This window comes from Aythya marila (genome assembly GCF_965140915.1).
Source record: "Aythya marila genome assembly, chromosome: 14".
In the NCBI taxonomy this organism is placed as follows: Eukaryota; Metazoa; Chordata; class Aves; order Anseriformes; family Anatidae; genus Aythya; species Aythya marila.
Genome location: NC_139055.1, coordinates 15,390,934 through 15,408,062, shown reverse-complemented (window position 1 = coordinate 15,408,062; position 17,129 = coordinate 15,390,934). Strand labels below are relative to the sequence as shown.

Here is a 17,129-nt window from a genome sequence, read left to right as displayed (position 1 = left end):
GTTTCAGGTAGGGCTTGGCAGTCCAGGCAGCTTTGCAGGAGGAGGCACAAGAGCTATGCAAGAAGCTAGCTGCACTTCCTTCACGTTTCAGTGTTCTGAATCTGAGAGATCCCTACAAGTTCTCACTAATACCTACACCTGTCTTGGAAGACAGGCTAGATGGATATTAAGTTATCAATGCAGAGTCTGAGTTTCACAGTCTTACTGTGTACCCCCCAAAAACACTAAAGAACTTCTACTGAAGCTGTGCTGTGGGAGGAAAAACAACCAAGCTGCTGCTAGTGATGCAGCCCTGTTTCTAGACATAAGTGACCAATTAGAGAGATGCTTTCCTTTTTTTTGAGTAGTTTACCACTACTATGTAATAACTGATTTACTGCCTTGTTGCAGAGGAGTCACAATTTTAAATTTAAAAATAATCCAAATTGTAAGTGCTGCTGTGCAAAGTAAACTTCTAATCTTTGTTGCAGTAACTGGTTTGATATTACAATAAAAATTATCAGCTTTAAAAGTATGATTTCCACAAACCAGAAATGGAACCAAATCAAGTAACTAAGAAAAGAGAAAAACAAACTTTTTCATAAGGCAAGCAGCTATTCCTGCAGGGACTATAATATCCTGCAGGGACTATAATATGCTGCTCCCTGCTGGTTGTTTCTGGAAACAAACTGAAGTCTAAGACTTTTGACCAGGGCTAAGGAGAAATCTTGAATATAAAGAGAACTGAAGCAGATTTTAAATCATATAGTGGGCATGATAGCTATGCTGTTGGAGTAACAATGCCCAACTCAAAAATATAGAACTACAGACAACTGAAACAAATGAGTCCAGTATTCAGAAGTATTAATCTTGAAGATTGAAAAAGGAAGTGGTGTACTCTGTTCCATCACTTGTTTTCTTTTGAAAGGTTAGCAGGATTTTTTCCTAGCAGATGGTTTGCCCTCTAGAGGGGGATTTGCATAGTGTTGTGCCAGGACTCACTGCTGCAGTACTTCTGGCTGATGTGTTAGCAGTAGCTAGTCAGCTGGCTGTTAAATTGGTGCTGTTTGGAAGTAGGTCCTCAAGTAATGCTTTCTTTCCAGGTGATGTGGCCTTAAGCACAAACTGGGGATTCTAGCACTTAAATGAGGAGCTGGATTTCCCTTCTTTGCATGGAAAGTTTGTGATGCAAAGAATAGCTAACTGCCTGGTGAAAGCGGGGACTTGTAAGCAAGGCAGTTTCTTATGGCTGTAACAATTCTGATTTACTAATCCTACTCAGATAGTTGAGGACAAAGTATTTCCTGAGAACAGCTCTGGGAGCTGTGACCCTCAGCTGTCTGTTCATCATGCATTTGGTGTTAAGGGTTTGGGGCTGAAATTCTTGGCTTAATTGCTCATTGAGACCTCTTGTTGAATATGTACTAGGAGGACTGACCTCATTAGCATGGAACTGCCTGCTGAAACTGGTCAGAGGTGCCTGGCAAAGGCAGCTAGAATGGTGTTTCTATAGGTAGCTGTAGATAAAAATAAGAACTAATGGGCTCATCTTAGTTTTTAAGCAGGCATAAACCTAAAAGAGTATGAGTTTTGGTTTTGAAAACATAGTTTATAGTAGCTACTAGGAATATATTCCTTTATATGAGGTTTTAGATACTTTGTTAAATAAGAGCTGATTCCACACATCTGCCACAGTTGAAACAAGCTCTTAAAATTTATTTCTCCTAAAGCTTTTACTTAATAACAAGGTAACTGGAAAAAATAAAGATTAACTTATCTGGTTTAAGACATGCTAGGATGAAGATTAAACATGCATTTTCATGGTAGAATAATACTTCTTAGTAGTAGATCTTGAACAATGTTTGAAACCTGTTGGGGGGAAAAATGTTTAATTGTAAAAGCATCACTAAAAGAAATTATTTAATTGCCTCATTTTCACTTACATTGTATGTAAGTGTAATACTGGTACTTAGAGGCTTTTTCTGTTCTTGGTTTCTTGTAGAAAAACTTTTCTTGCTTAGTTTAGATTGTGGACAAGCACGCTAAGTTGCTAGGCTTCTAAGTTTAACTGGTACTGTGAGTAATCTTTCTGTTCTCAAGAATACATAGTACTAACAGCTGTATGTCTTTCCATTAATTTGCTGAATAAAATACTAACACATTTTTCTTGTGCCTGCTGTGCTGTTGCACTGAACTGCATCCTTTTCTTAGCATGTAGGGCCACAGCAGGGTGACTCTGGTATGGTGCTTGAGAGCAGCACTCACCACACTGATTACATTCATACCCAGGTACCTAAAGCTTCATTGGGTACTTGGTTAAAAACACATGTTGTTGTCTTCTGGTTGGAGTAGGCTAAGGAAGTGCCAGGTGTACCAAAAGTGGTGTTACCAAGGTGTTAACTAAGTGCTCACTGCTCATGAGGGTGTGACAAAGTGAGTAGCAGCTGGGTGTTCTCTGTAAGCAAGCTATAGGGGGGCCACAACAGACACCAGGACTGCAACATTTGAAAAGCTGAACAGGGTTGTGTCTTATTGATGCCCACAACCCTCTGGGTAGGGGGGTAAAACTGATGCTTAATTCTGATGGATCAGCCACAAACTTGAAATGATTGTGTAGTTAAAAGAGAAATGTTCAAGAAAACCCAAGGCACTACTTCAAAATAAAATGTTAAGTGAAATGGGAGCTATAGCTGTAAAAGTACTGCTTTTAAAACTGTTGGCTTCAGTGGAGGTTCCCCAATGGTGGCATGTAGAGCATACAGTGCTGCAGCACATGTTCTTAAGGGCAGCTACGGAAGGCTTGCTGAGAGGTGGTTATCCATCTGACTGTAACTGAACACTGCATGAAGCTGCACCAGCTTCTGCCTGGAGGCAAAATGCACTGAGCAGCTGTGTAGGAGCTGTGCTTAGGGTAGGAATTTGAGAGGTGTTGGACCTAGTTTGAAGACGAGTGAACACACTGTTTTCCAGAGGTGTCAGACTAATAGAAGGTAGCTACGAATGCCAGATATATCCCAGCCTAGTCCATGCTTCTAGGCTGCCAACGATATCTGTAAACTAACCTCAAGTAAAAGCATGTCTGAGGAAACTTAGTCCTGCTCTATTGCCAGTGGCAGTGCCTGTGAAGCTAACCTTAGCTTTTAAATAGTACTGTAAGGAGTGAATATAAATAAATACCTGCTTAGGTAGAGCAAGTGGATGTTTTGTCCTGGTTCAGCTGTTGCTCTTCCATATCTAGAGGGACAAAAAGCAAGAACTTAAACTCATGGCTGAGACAAGTTTCTGTCTAAGTTAGACAGTGAATGCACACAAGTTGTACAACAAACAAGCTGTGTGTCAAATGCATCAATATGACTTTCAAGAATGAGATTTAACTCTGACAGTTCCCCTTGCTCAGATGAGTAAACACTAACCTGTGCCAGAGCAAAACTATTTTAAAAGGTGGCATATGCATCTGTGGAGTAAACAGTTTTCTTGGGGAACTTTAAAATGGAATAACTTGGAAGTGAAAGCTAAACTTTCAGTGACTGCTTTCCTATGTGTTCAGTGCCTACCACTTTGGCTCTGTTTCAGGACTTTAGGAAAGCAGGCTCAGTTGCTCAGTCAAACAGCAACCACTATAAGGTGATTTTCTGATCAGTAGTACCTGTTAATAGTTTGTCAATTGTATCCACAACAAATTTTGCATCTTCCATGTTGAAGCACATCGGGGGCTTGAATTTAAGTACATTTCTTCCTGGCCCATCTGTACTCAGTAGAATATATTCTTCCTTAAGCCTGGGAAGAGGAATAACAAATACTTATGTTCACCTTTGCATGCAGTTCAGAAACACTCAAAAGCATTGATATGCTGGCTGCCCGGGCAATGCTTTTCTGCACTGACTGGTGTCAGTTTCTTCTAGTTGGCCATACTTTAGCAACTGCTGAGTGCCAGGCTCCTTTTAAATGTTGTGCTTGCCTAGCACAGTGAGGAACCACATGATTGCCCCATGTACCTTGTTATTAGATGTTCTGCTTCTGCTGTGGCTGGGGTCCTTTCTGCTTGATCCTTAATTAAGTCCACTCCAATGAATAAGCCAGAACCCCTTTGAAAGAAACAGAAGTGGTCAATCTGTGTAATAAGAAGGAACTGCAAGTGAACTAAAGGATCAAGAAAGGCTTTTGTGAGACCAAACCTAAATAGCATGCAAACTACAGCTGGCTGTTTGCTAGTGTAGAAAAGGTGTTGCTGTTCTACAGAAGTGTAGTAGTACAGTACAGACTCGCCATGTGCTACCATTCTGAGCAGATACATGATGAATATATTCCTTATCCAATTCACTAATTTTTCTTTGTGCGCTTAAAAGTTTAAACAGGAGAGTGAGCTATTTCCTCATTGAAATCCATGAGGCAATACTGGCCTAGAGTGGTCAGGTATATTGGACTGTTGCCAAGCTCAAGTGTGGTTTAATCTAATATACAGTAGGGTTTTGATTTTCTGCTGAAAGCAAAGATTTAATGAGACTCTTAAAAACCCTGTCAGTTTGGTTTATCATGAACAATTCAATCCAACAAAAAGCAGCTAAAGCTGTAAATAAGGCATTGTTACCTGACATCACCAATAATGGGATGCTTGATTTTCAGCTCCTTGAATAGCTTCATCAAGAAGTTGCCTACTTCCATGGCATGAGCCTGGAGGTGTTCCTTCTCTATCACATCTAAAACCGCTAATCCGATGGCACACGAAACGGGGTTTCCTCCAAACTGAGTTCAGGAAAGGCACATGTGATAGGTGAAAGGGAAGAAAGATGCAACCTTGGCACTGAAGGTGTAGCCTCAGTGACAGAATGAGCATACTGATATTTATAGCTGAGAGAGCCAAAAAATAAAGGTTATGTACTAGAAAGATGCCATTCACATTAACAGTAATAGTGTAGGTAATGAAGATAAGAAAATAATGTTGCATTAATATCACATTCTATTACTCAGGCTCACCTTAAAAAGGAGAGTTTGGTCAACTTTTTACTTACTGTGTTAAAATACTCCACTCCTGTGGCTGCAAATGCATCTGCAATTTCTTTTGTTGTTGCTACGCAGGCAAGCGGGTGCCCATTGCCTATGGGTTTCCCCATGGTGACAATATCAGGTATAAAATCTTCTCCCTGAAGCTGGAATGCCCAAAAGTGCGTTCCAACCCTGCCAAAGCCGACTTGAATTTCATCAGCAATAAATACACCGCCTGCCTTGTGCACATGCCTGTAACATAACAGCTTTTAGTGTACTCTAAGAGGAGACTGAACATAATATTTACAGCTTTAGAACATGCAGAGAGCAGTGCTTTGCAAACTTTGCCAGGCCTAAAGTTTGTACCGTGTGCTTACAAAGAGTCCTGTGCCAGACAAAACTTATATTTTAACAGAAACGTTCACCTTGATATGTTTGTAAAGCTGCATACTACAGAAGGCAGATAAATTCTCTATCATCTTCATGTAGGATGCATTTTAAACTTTAAAAGTGAAGATAATGAACAGCCACTTACTCTGCAACCTTCTGAAAATAGCCTGCTGGTGGAATGATTTGACCACCAACGCTTGGCAGGGATTCAGCAAAAAATGCAGCGATCTGAAACACAGGTACCATGTAGTGTTTGGACACCACAGAGGAAGTTGTGGAAATCAAGTTAACAGCAAGCTTAGCCTTATTAGATGGTCACCGCATTATTACTATATAATTTCTCTTTCTGATAAGTCCATGTCACTTAGCTCAGTAATGTTGAACGGCACTGACCACCACCTGTGCTCAGTTCCGAGGCAAGACAAAGGGTTAAGGAAGCCATGCTTACCTTTCTGCCTTTCTTATGTGCTTGCTCAATAATAGTTTTCACTTCATTAGCATAGGCTGTTACTGAATCTTCATGGTCCTCTCTGTACAGTCCTCTGTAGGTGTCTGGAACAGGAGCCTAAGCAAAGGAACAGGGTATTCTCTATTTAATATATCAAATTATTCTATATTTAGTATATCATAAATAAGACTTGATTGAATTTACAAGTAGTCAGTAGTTATAGGTACGTACCACGTGAACCCATTCCTTTTGTCCTTCTAGATTTCGGAATTTATATGGGCTTATGTCAATCAGGGATGTCAGGTGTCCATGGTAAGCACTTAAAAAATAATCAGGAGAACTAAGCAGTGATTTCCTCAGTATCAAGAGTTCTTTAAGATTAACATTACTGACAGCTAAAGCAAAGTAGATGGGCTGTCACCTAGTGCAAATACAGTCATTTAGCTGAGACCTGCTCTGAGATCTCTATCAGTCAGCTTATGGGTAACTGGAGTTTTTTTAAAAGCATCTGAACATAAGGGATGCAGGGGTACAGTATGGTCAGTGGTCTTCTAGGGCCAGTGACTAGAATCACAGCAGTGTAAATCACAAGCAGTATTAAGAAAGTTGCAGGTGTCTGTCCTGCTTCTGACTATCCTCTAAGGATGGAGATTTCAGTCTCTCTCCAGCCATCCTGTTCTAATATTTGACCACCCTCATGCTAGGGAAGTTTTTTCCTGTGTCCCATCAGAATTCAGCTTATGGCCCGTGTCTCTTCCTGTCACCAGCAGCTTCAGACCTGGCTTCACATTTTTGTGCTTTCCCAGGAGGCAGTTCTAGATCGCAGTAAGATCTCCTGCTAGCTTCCTCTTAAGGCAGAACAAACCCAATTTTTCTACACGTTTAAGTCTATAGCTTCCCTACCCTGTGGCAGGCTACTGCTGGCCTTGCTTTGGTGTGGCGATGTCTGCCTTGTGCTGGAGCAGCCCTACCTGAACTCTACTTCAGAGGTGGTGGCACAACTACTGAACAGGGAAAAATTGCTTCTCCCACCTTCCCAGCTGCAGCCTTTCTACTGCAACAGTAAGGCTCTGACCCTAGCACAGAACTGTGCCTCGTACTCCACAGCAAATAAAACATACTTACTGGTCTAAAACTATAACATCCTCATGTTTTGTATACTGCCGTGCCATCCTTAGAGCAAGATCGTTAGCTTCAGATCTACAATTGAAAAATTTGATAAACATTTCGTTGTGGGTAGCTGAGTTTCAAAATTCTGACCACCCTTGCAGAGAATGCACAGAATTAGATGCAAGGTGCTGACACACCTGCAGTAAGCTGTAGTGCTTTGCACTCAGTAGGTCTGCTCAACAGAGTCAAATCCATCTTAAAAAGCAGTATTACAGAAATGACTTCGGAAATGGTTCATTTTATTCTAAACTGTAAGTTGTTTAGGATTACAAGAACTCCCACAAGCCAAAATATATGCATCATTAGACTGAATTTTGATGATAGAAGAAATGTCAAGTTCAGAAAACAAGTCAGACGTTACAGTTAATCCTTACATTAATTGTTTCTAGTCCAAGGCCTTATAAACAGAAAACTCTTCTGAAATAAAGCACTTGTTCAGTTACCTGGTGGAGGGCTTGGTGAATGTGAACTTAAGAGGCACAGAACTTCTAAAAGAGACTGGTTTCTTCAAAACAGAAAAAACCCAAGCCACTTTGTAAATACATATGTATTATAGTCATCCACTCCAGATCATGCAGTTGGCTTTTGATAAGGGTTACCCTTGCGTGTGTGTAACTGGTATAAAAATGGTGTAAAGTCTGCCGTAGCTGACTTACCCAGAATTCAAGAAATAGAAGGTGCACAACTTTTCAGGTAGTGTGTCTGAGAGCCTCTTTGCATAATCAACCAAGTTGTCATGAAGATAACGAGAATTTGTATTTAGCACTTGATTTTGCTCGTGGGCTGCTTTTACGACATCAGGGTGACAGTGGCCAACTGCAAGAGAGGGGAGAGGGAGGGGTTTTAGGGTTTGCTGCATTATGCACAGTGATCGTTAACAAGCACATAACTGACTTCATGCTTACGTCCTGTAACAGTGCAGAGCTATTGTCACTGATGTTCATATTTAATCTCTGGGACATTAATGGTATTGTCAGCATAAGATAACGTTGGTACACCTTGAAATCCTTCATGAAAAACTCCTTTTCTTGGTTCTGAAAGTTTTAAATTGCCTGTTGTTATATTTCATGGTCAGTAGTTGAATACTGAAAATAATACATAATGGAACAGTGTCCAACTTGATATTTTGAATACAGACATTTGAATAGCTTAGTAGTTTGCATATATGCAGATAAGCTTTACCATCAAGGAATTATATTATGGCCCTAGTAGGATATTACTGGCAGCACTGACCGTTTTAAAACAATTTAAAATACTGTCAGAAAAACAGCTGCTTCATAAAATGCAAATAATACACCTTGCTGAGCGGCGGTCCTGTGATAGTCCCCTCAGTAACTTCTACGGGTACAACAAACTATCAGTTGAGAGTTTTACAGTTAGATGCTTGACTTGCATTTTCAGGTACAAAGCTCTGTACGCTTTAGATAATACCTTTCTGTGAAAACAGAACAGATGCAAGTCTGGAAAGCATCATGTTCATGCACACAGATTCAAATGTGAACAAATCTCACCCTAACACAAGGGAACAGTGGTAAAGAGCACTGATTGTTCCTTGTTCTACTTAGGAAAATATAGTATCAAATAACAGGACTTGAACTTACCGTGAGCAACGTTGTTGATGCAGTCAAGGTATTGTCTTCCCTTCTCGTCATACATGTACTGGCCTTTGGCCTTCACAATCTTCACTGGATCATGAGAAAAAAACAGCTTGCAAGCAGAGCTGTGGTGGAGCATCAGAAAGCAAAGCAAGCATTAGTGATATTCCCCAAGTCAGAGTTTATTCTGCCAGTCATGTTCTCAGTTGAGTTACTCAAGAGAAAGACGTTTCCCCAGTGCAGCAGCAGATGCTGTCATCTTACTGCTGGCCCCCAAAACAAAGCTGGGGGTAGGAAGAGAACAGCTTTTGTGCTCTGACTCAGTAGCCAAATTTTGTCAGGCTTGTAGGGGGAAAAACACTGTAGAACACAAACCCCTTCCCTAGGAATTCCCAAGCACAGCACACAGGACTTGCCTGTGACGTTACATCTCATCTACACCGTCTGCCCTTCCTGTTCTTGAAGCTTTGGTGTCTGTGTCTTACCTTATTACCATTTTTATTATGTTCTTGGTTCTCCCTAAAGGTACTGATTGTCCAGACTGTATGGTGCAGGTGGTTCTTGAGTGATTCAATGTTATTTTTTTTTATAAGGCTGGGCCTGATTAAGTGAGCTTGTTTTGTTTCACAGATACGCATTTGACAATTAAAATTGAAATGCATCTACCCAAATAGAGTCACAGGGATATAATTGGCACTGAAGGATGATGGCAACTGCTTCATTTAGTGAAGATTGATTGCTTAAACAAAAAGAAAAGGGAAATAATTTGATGATAAATATTTTTTTAAAAAAGTTATCAAACAAAAAAAAGACAATGCTAAAATAAGAAAATACTTCAGTGTCCCTACAGGAATCCTCTACCTTCTCTATGAACTGGTAGCAGGTTGATAGAACAAGTTGTTGTTCTTTTTGTTGGTTTTTGTTTGGAAGTTACCCTGACAGTTCAACATGTGCTAAAGAGGCATTTGGAGAGGCTGGGTCTTTGTTCCCAGTAATGGGGCAAATTGCCCACAAAAACACAAACGGTGTTCTTCAGGTTGGTGCAGCTGGCACAGTTCTCAATTCAATGACAAATTCAGCATTTACGCTTCCAGCCTGCCTCTTACTGTCACAAAACATTACTGATTAAGGCCGCCTTGATTACTGAATACACAAGGGGCAATTCCTGTGGTCAAAACCACATAGTTCTGCTGCTATTGCTGGGAGCTTCTGACAAAACTAAGAATGTAAAGTCATCTGAAACAAAGCAAGTAACTGGGAGTCTGGAAATGAGTCTTGTACTTACTAGAATTAAGTTGAGCAGATGTAGGCTGATTCTCTCAGGTTTTTGGTGTCTGAGAGTCCTGACGAGCTTTAGGTCGAGGTGCCTAGCCCCGCAGAGCCCCATTGGCACAGGGACGGGCACGGCGCTGCTCCAGCACCACCCCGAGCCTCTGGCGCTTTCCTTGGTTAGAGCCAGGAGTGTTCTCGGCCAAGCGGCCAAGAAGTGCTTTATAAGCAGTTCCAGACATGCCGTGTCAGACATGTTTTAAGGGAACTTTATGCTTTAGTTTTATAACCTCCTCTCTTCCTTGAAAACCAGTAATTACGGCTAATAACCCGAGCAAAACCCAGGTTTCGGAGGCTATCAGCACTGCCTTTACCCCCTCGGTGTTGCTAACTTAAACCTAAAGCACTGCTGAAGCACAAATTGTCTGGCCAGCGAGCAGGCAGAGTATCTGAGCCTTTGGGCTCAGCCCAACTCGCCCGGCTGCAGCCACGTGCAGGAAGGAGCACCCGGTGCCACGAGCGCCCGGTGCCACGCTCAGCAGGAGGCAGCCGCTGCGGGCCCTGCTCCCAACCAGGGCAGAGCAGGCCCAGGCCCAGGCCTGGCAGCCCCAAGCAGCCACGTCAGGCAGCCCAGGAGCATGCAGGGGGCCCTGGAGGGGAGCAGCAGCGCCCGCTCCCCGCAGCACTTACCCGATCAGCTGCTGCCGCAGGGCCAGGGTGTCGTGGCGGTCGCGTTGCGCCGGCCTCATGGCCGCTCTCCCTTCTCGAGGCTGCTCTCCTCCTCTCCTCTCTTTGCCTCGCTGCCGGGGCGGTGCCGCTGCTGCTGCCCACGCAGGGCGGCCCCAGCCAGGAGGAGCCCGGCCCCAGCCGCTCCCCCTGCGGGCTGCGGAGCCGGCAGCGCTGCGCTCGGGTGCCTGGCGGATCTGGCAGCTCCTTGCCACGTCCCGCCTCACCGGAGCACGGGGGGTTGGTGGGAGCCGTAACCGAGCCTGCCCTGAGGGAGCGCAGCCCCTGGCCTCCCGCCCACTCCCAAACCCCAGCCCAAGCGTGCCGTTAGCTATCCGCTTTCACAAAGGGTAGGGAAGTAACTCACCAGCGCCTTCGGACTCTTCCACTTGCTGGGCTGGGCTCCTTTCTCGTGGTGGCTTCAAGCAGGAGGTCCCATAGCACGGCCAGGGGAGAGGCTGCCTCCACCAGGGTCCTGCGAGGCTGCTGTCAGCCCGCGTGGGGCCGGAGTGCAAGCTGGTGCCAGTGCACAGCACCCGAGCCCATTTAGTTTCCAGGCACCTCGCAGGCAATAAAATATTTCTGAGGGCCCTTCAGGCGCCTTACAGCTGCCACAGCACCCTTGCCTTTGAGCAGCTCGCACCACGAGGAAGTTTCTCCACATTCCAAACTAATTTGGGGCTGTAGCGTGGGTGTTAGGACTGAATTAACTGCACACTATAAGTGAAAGTGAAAACAAACCCGTGCCGTGCTGTGCTCCTCTGCTGGGTCGGTGACAGATGAGCAGTGCTGACCGACTGGGGAACAGCCCAGCCTAGGGTGGGCACTGGGTTAGGATTAAACAGGAAAACGATGGTCCTCTGCTCAGTGTGGTTTGGAATTTCTCAAAAATACGAAGATACAGAACCAGAAGGGGTGTCCTGGGATGGGTTCAGGCCTCTGCTCCTGCAGGTGTTTTGTCCCAAACTGCGTTCATAAGCTTAATATCTCAGCTACCAGATTCTGTTTGCATTCATTTGTTTTAAACTGAAGACATCTGCTTTTTAAAATTTTCTGGAGTCCAGAAAATTTTAAATTTTGATCAACTTGCTAAATGTAGCCACTAAACATTTCTAGTTGGAAGTACATATGAGAACCATACGAGCAATTTACGTTTTTTGTTAATATGGAGAATCCAGAACCAAATGGCTGTGTGCTTAAAATTAGGTTGAATTTAGGAAGTAAAACAGTTGTTGCATACGTCAGTTTATAAGTAACAAAAGACAGCAGAGGAAGTGTTACTAATGGCCGTTAATCTTTATTTGAACTCTTGTCTGGTTAAGATACTTCCTAGCTATTTATAGTAACGTCCTGAACATTTACAATTTTGAAGGTTTATTCTTGGTTACAAATGCAGAGTTCATTATACATATTCACACAGTTGTCAAAGTAACCTGTACAGAGAGACCGGCTTGGAAAATCTAGTCTGTGCTTTTATTACAAAAAGCACAAGAAAATGTTTCTGGAGGTCTCCAGCTAATGTACTGTCCGTTACAGCTTTAGACTAGAAATACACAATGCAGTACTAATTAATGCCATTTTAACATGTTAAAACAATGGATAAGGAATACTGTTATTAATGCCTTCATTTTTAAAGCAGTTGTTCCCCAAAGAAGTGAGTAAATAGAACACTTCGTGGCACATACATGATTAAAAATTGCAAAATTTTGCAAATAGAGATGTTAAGTATTCTTTTTTTTATATTCTTAATATATCTTTATAATTACACTTTTAAAGGTGATACATTTTACAGAGATGTAGTCAGCTTTGTATAAAATACCATGTAAATACATTCCAACAAAACTTTTCATGGTTTCCTAACGGCACACACGTGCAAATAGCCTTAACTCTTCTGAACAGCCTCACTGAAGTGATGCACCCATTCGCATAAATAAGGGATATTTGCGTAACACGGTAGAGGATTAAGCCCTATCAGCATAATTCCAAACAAATAAGGACAGATAAAGTACATACCACATGTATTTTTTCTAAGATGCATATAAATAAGTCAGATTTTCGTTTAGATTTTGAATACCAGCAATTAAAGTTTCTCAAATTACGTATTTCAGAAATTGCACCTAAATGCCAGGGTACTTGCCAGCTTTAAAAGACCTATGTGCCCAAAGTAACTCAATGCACTGCAGCTGATGACTTTCAGTTTTGACTGCTATTTTGTGCTGAACATTCGTCACATTGAGTAAAAACAAAGAACTCCAAATAGTAATGCAAGAAGTTGCCATGCTATGGAATTGTCTGTACAATGGTATCCCATCTACGAACCTACCCAGTAAATGCAGCAGGACTCCAACCCTCCTGCTGGCTAATAGCCGTTTACTATCTCTTCCACCTGGTTTGGAAATTCATTGAGTAATTCAGCGAGGTCCTAACTTTTCTATTCAATAGCCAAAAAGCAGATTTGATATGCACCTACTTCAGAAAGTGATGTAAAATGCACTCTTAAAGCTAAGTGTACAATTCAGTGTTTAACAATATAAAAACCTAAGTGCACTTAGCGTCATTTACCCAGAAATGTACTTCAGGTACTCGGGACATCTCCACTTTAACGCTCACCGTTCCTATCCACATTATATAAGAAGCCACACACAGCCACACAAGTTAGCTGACTGTTCCATGAAACCGAGCAGCTATGAGGCAACTTGTACCAGAACTTAGTGAACAGGGATTGATTGTTGTCCTAAGACATAGGAAAACCGCAAATGCTAATGTATTTGTTATTCCACTCCGCTGTCAATAACACCACTTCTTATGCATTGAAAATTCATGTTTCCCAGCCTCGCTGTGGTTTCCCCCCCGGCTCCCTACAGTAGTATAGCGTCCTCTGGTCTATTAAGTCCTCCTCCCATTCATTTCGAAGTGTCAGGGTTTCAGCACTTACTTTAGCTGCAGATTACACAACAGTCAGACATGCCTTTTGTTGCACCATCTATCTAATGCCAAAAGCATATGGGAAAGTTGCAGTGGTTCACTTAGGAACATGAAAACAACAAAAGGAATTGTTAAGTTTACAGATCCAGGCCGTGTACTCGCTGGTTAGCTTCAGCGTGCAGTAGGTGCCCCAGAACAGAGCTGCAAAAACCGTGCCACGTTGCTGGCAGGTTCACCGCAGTGCCAGGGACACCACGAAAACAAGGGCGACCCCAGTAACTGACAGCGAGACTTGACTGCAGTGGCACCTTTTCTCCCTTATTTGCTAGATCTTGTTTTAAACTGTTTTTTAAACTTATTTTAAACTGTTGCAAACAAGTCCAAGAAATGCTCTTACATAAATGTTGTGCTGGAAGGTTGCCCAGGTCAGTGTATGCTACATAGGTTGTCTCGCAAAGCTAAAGTATCTCAGACCTCTTGAAATCTATCAAAATGCTTCATCTGTCACTTCTTCCTGGTTAAACAACACCAGGCAAAACTTAGGGGCCTGAAACGAGGTCAGGCGGCACAGAGGTTTGGTTCCACCCTTGGCCACCTACTGAGTGAGGTCTGTGGGACCGAATCTACCCCATCCCTGGTGAATTAGAACCAAACTCACTGAGCGGAGTTCAGACAGATCCGTAATTTGTCCAAGTTGTTCGTGAACACTTCAGTTTTACATTTCTATCATTCATTGTTATTAGTATTTTTGTAAAACAAATCTGTTGTATGCAAGGAAAATAACTCAGAGCTTCCACTCTAACATTTCAAGATGGAAACTTGGCTGGTAACCTACTTCTATTTGCATAACACCTTTAATTAATTATCTGGGCAACAATTGGATTAAAAAAAAATAAGACATAAGAATATGATGGTATTTCCCAAGAAAGAAATACAAGATTTGGAAAAATATTTAAGTCTCTGTGTATGCGCTTCTGTTCTACAATGATCTATTCAAACCTTAGAGCCACACAAAAGACGTGCCCATCCCTATGTATGCTGTCAATTAGGGGCACTGCTGGTGGGGGCAGGAGGGGAGTGTTTTCCCCTCGTGGCACCGCATTTGTTTCTCCGTTAAAAATCGGGCCTCTAGAGGGCAGCATTAAATCAGCGTTCAACAATTCGGGCACCACGACCCGGGATTACTGTGGGGTACGGGGAGAATTTACAGGCCAACAGCACACGGTTACTGGCCAAGGGTGGCTGCGTACCATTACAGCAAATCCAGGAATTTCTGGCATCTTAACTATTTTAATTAAGGTGCCTGCTACAAATGGGTGAGATCTTCCATTCTGGCCCAGGAGTTCAGGGTATTGGTTATAAAATCAAGTGCCACATGTACCAAATTCACAGATGCATTCTGAGCTGTGGGCTGGGCACTGCAGGCACTGCAGCCAGGGGCTCTGCACGTACGGACTGCTTCAGCTTCCTGCTGACTGCAGTCAGGGCCAGCAGCAGAAACGGGACACTAAGCTGAGGAAAGGGAAGAGAAGCAAAGGAGAGAACAGGCTTTCCTGCATGAAAGCCATGGTCATAAACAAACACGCTTCTGGGACAACAGCTATCACAACCTTAAAAACCCGGGGAATGACGGGTGTCATTCCCCGTGGAACACACGCTGTCGTTGCACAGGGTGTCTTGAGCTGCTGAAACCTCCCCATGCATTTTACTGGTTTGCTTAAGAATTTTAAATTCAAAGATAAAAAGCTCACAGATATTTTATCTTTTGGTTCCCTAAAAAGAAGCACACATCAGAAAGTCTGGTATTATAAGAAAATTCATATTTCAATACACAGGAAAAAAATCCATAGGGAAATAAACTCATTACCATGACATACATACAGCGAGCCTTAGAAGCAGCGTGTACACGAAGACTCCCCCTGGAGAGTAAAACAAAGCAGAGAGCAACATCCTTCTTGTTTCTTTTAAAGTTAAGTCCTGGTGCATTAAGGCTTTGAAATGGGTTCAGTCTGGAGTCAGACCAGGTTTTATCAGCCACCCGTTTCACAACCCAGAGAAATGCTCCTGAACTAGCTGGCCAAGCCTGCAATTAGGTCAGCTGCACAGCTAATTAATCTCACCTGCCCCCATCCACTCAGGCCAAGTCATCAGGATCCCTCTGGCAAGGGGCCCCTGGAGCTGCCAGCACGCTTTTGGCACCACAGCCACAGCCACGGGAGATGTTTGGCTGTGGTCACCCCCCCAAAAATACATTCACAGCCGAACTCTGGCGGGTGGTCAATAATTTCAATTTGATACAGAACAAATCTTACAGAAAGTGCTCATCCTCTGCTCCCGGGCAGCAGAGAGGTGGCTATCTGAGCGTAATGGAAATCACCCTGCTTGTATAGTCAGTTAAACCAGACTAATAAATTTTGTAAACTAGAAAACAAAGATAAACGTGAGTTGGCCGGCCTTTACATTCCCCAAGACAAGTAACTCAAGTGTCTTAACCCAAGTGTTTGTTCATTGATGAATCCCCAAAGCTAACACGTTAACGATTTCAGTGATCGAGATAAATCAATGGCTCGGTCAGTGACCTACATTTCACGAGCATGAGCAGCCTCAATCATCTTCAGCACGTCAGTCAGCTTTATTGCTGCTGACATCTAGTGGTAACATCCAGCTGCATTTCTGAATTCCCATAAAACAATCTTACATTCTCTCAAGCCAGAAAAAAAAAGAGAGGTTTCCTGAGGGAAAAACGCACTGCACTGTGTGAGAGGCTGAGATAATTACCGAGTTTTGTCTGGGACTGCCAATGCTACCTAAAAGTAAAATTTATCTTCGTGAGCTATTTGCAAATTCAAAGTATTAAAAACCCACATAAACATTTTCATATGGAAGGAGAAAATAATCAACTGCTCTGGCATGAACGTGCTGAGCAAAGCACATCTTTTTTTAACTCTTCCCCATAAGATCATGACTGCTCTGAAGCAATTTATCATTTAACAACCCACTCTTCCAAATCTGTGTGGAAGGCACGTGGAAGTCTGAACGGATTTCCTTAGACCGTACAAAGATCAGTTGCTCTAGCAGTTTCCGATTTGCGGTGTATGACACACAAGGGACACAGCTCAAAATGCACGGGCTACCCGCACCGATCCCCTGCACTATCCGTGCCCGGGGAGCTGTGCCACGTCCTGTGCCTGCCGCCACTTTTGGAAACCAAAGCCCACAGCAGCTGCTTCACGGCTGCGGCTCTGTACGAGGGCAGCAAAGCTGCGGCATCTCCAGCATAAACCCCTGCAGGAGGCCTTTACCTGGGAACTGTCCAGGGTTACCTCTAAAACGTTTGGCAGCCGGGGTGGCAGCGCTGATGGGGACGGGTGCTGGCTGCAGCTCTGAGGCAGGAGGATGACTCGAGCCTTCCTCCCGGACAGGCAGGGAAACACCACGAGCGGTCCAGAACATGGGGACGGGGAAGAAAAACCCCGGTTATGAAGTTCAGGTGACATAACAAGAGCTCTCTTCCTCTGTTACAAGCAAATGTCTTGGGTTCTGTGGTGCCAGAGGCTCTGTGTTGGGAGGGGGAAGGCTGCCGCGCAGAGCGGTCAGAGCAGCGGGTAAAGCACTGTTTGGTATTCTGTATCGATGTTTTGCAG

The 17,129-nt window shown here is 43.3% G+C and overlaps 2 protein-coding genes across 7 annotated transcripts in view; one reads left to right on the top strand and one right to left on the bottom strand.

The window, feature by feature from the left end:
* Positions 1-17,129, top strand: part of HNRNPAB (heterogeneous nuclear ribonucleoprotein A/B) — a 29,250-nt gene that overhangs the window by 7,612 nt on the left and 4,509 nt on the right. The window lies entirely within an intron of this gene.
* Positions 623-17,121, bottom strand: PHYKPL (5-phosphohydroxy-L-lysine phospho-lyase). The gene is made up of 13 exons (XM_082771493.1): positions 10,525-17,121; positions 8,572-8,690; positions 7,627-7,786; positions 6,926-7,000; positions 6,032-6,119; positions 5,801-5,917; positions 5,498-5,580; positions 4,989-5,214; positions 4,568-4,722; positions 3,975-4,064; positions 3,626-3,756; positions 3,157-3,213; positions 623-1,848 (listed from the first exon to the last, which is right to left on the bottom strand). Exons 1-12 carry the CDS (start codon positions 10,581-10,583, stop codon positions 3,161-3,163), a joined length of 1,356 nt encoding a protein of 451 aa, XP_082627619.1. The 5' UTR covers positions 10,584-17,121; the 3' UTR covers positions 623-1,848; positions 3,157-3,160.

Bases quoted from the DNA above. Each gene is read 5' to 3' on its own strand.
- PHYKPL (XM_082771493.1), bottom strand. From the start codon at position 10,583: ATGAGGCCGGCGCAACGCGACCGCCACGACACCCTGGCCCTGCGGCAG. The intron at 7,001-7,626 runs GTAAGTCAGCTA...TTTCAATTGTAG, and splicing joins TTCTATTTCTTGAATTCTGG to ATCTGAAGCTAACGATCTTG. The intron at 5,581-5,800 runs GTAAGCATGGCT...CCTGTGTTTCAG, and splicing joins CACATAAGAAAGGCAGAAAG to ATCGCTGCATTTTTTGCTGA.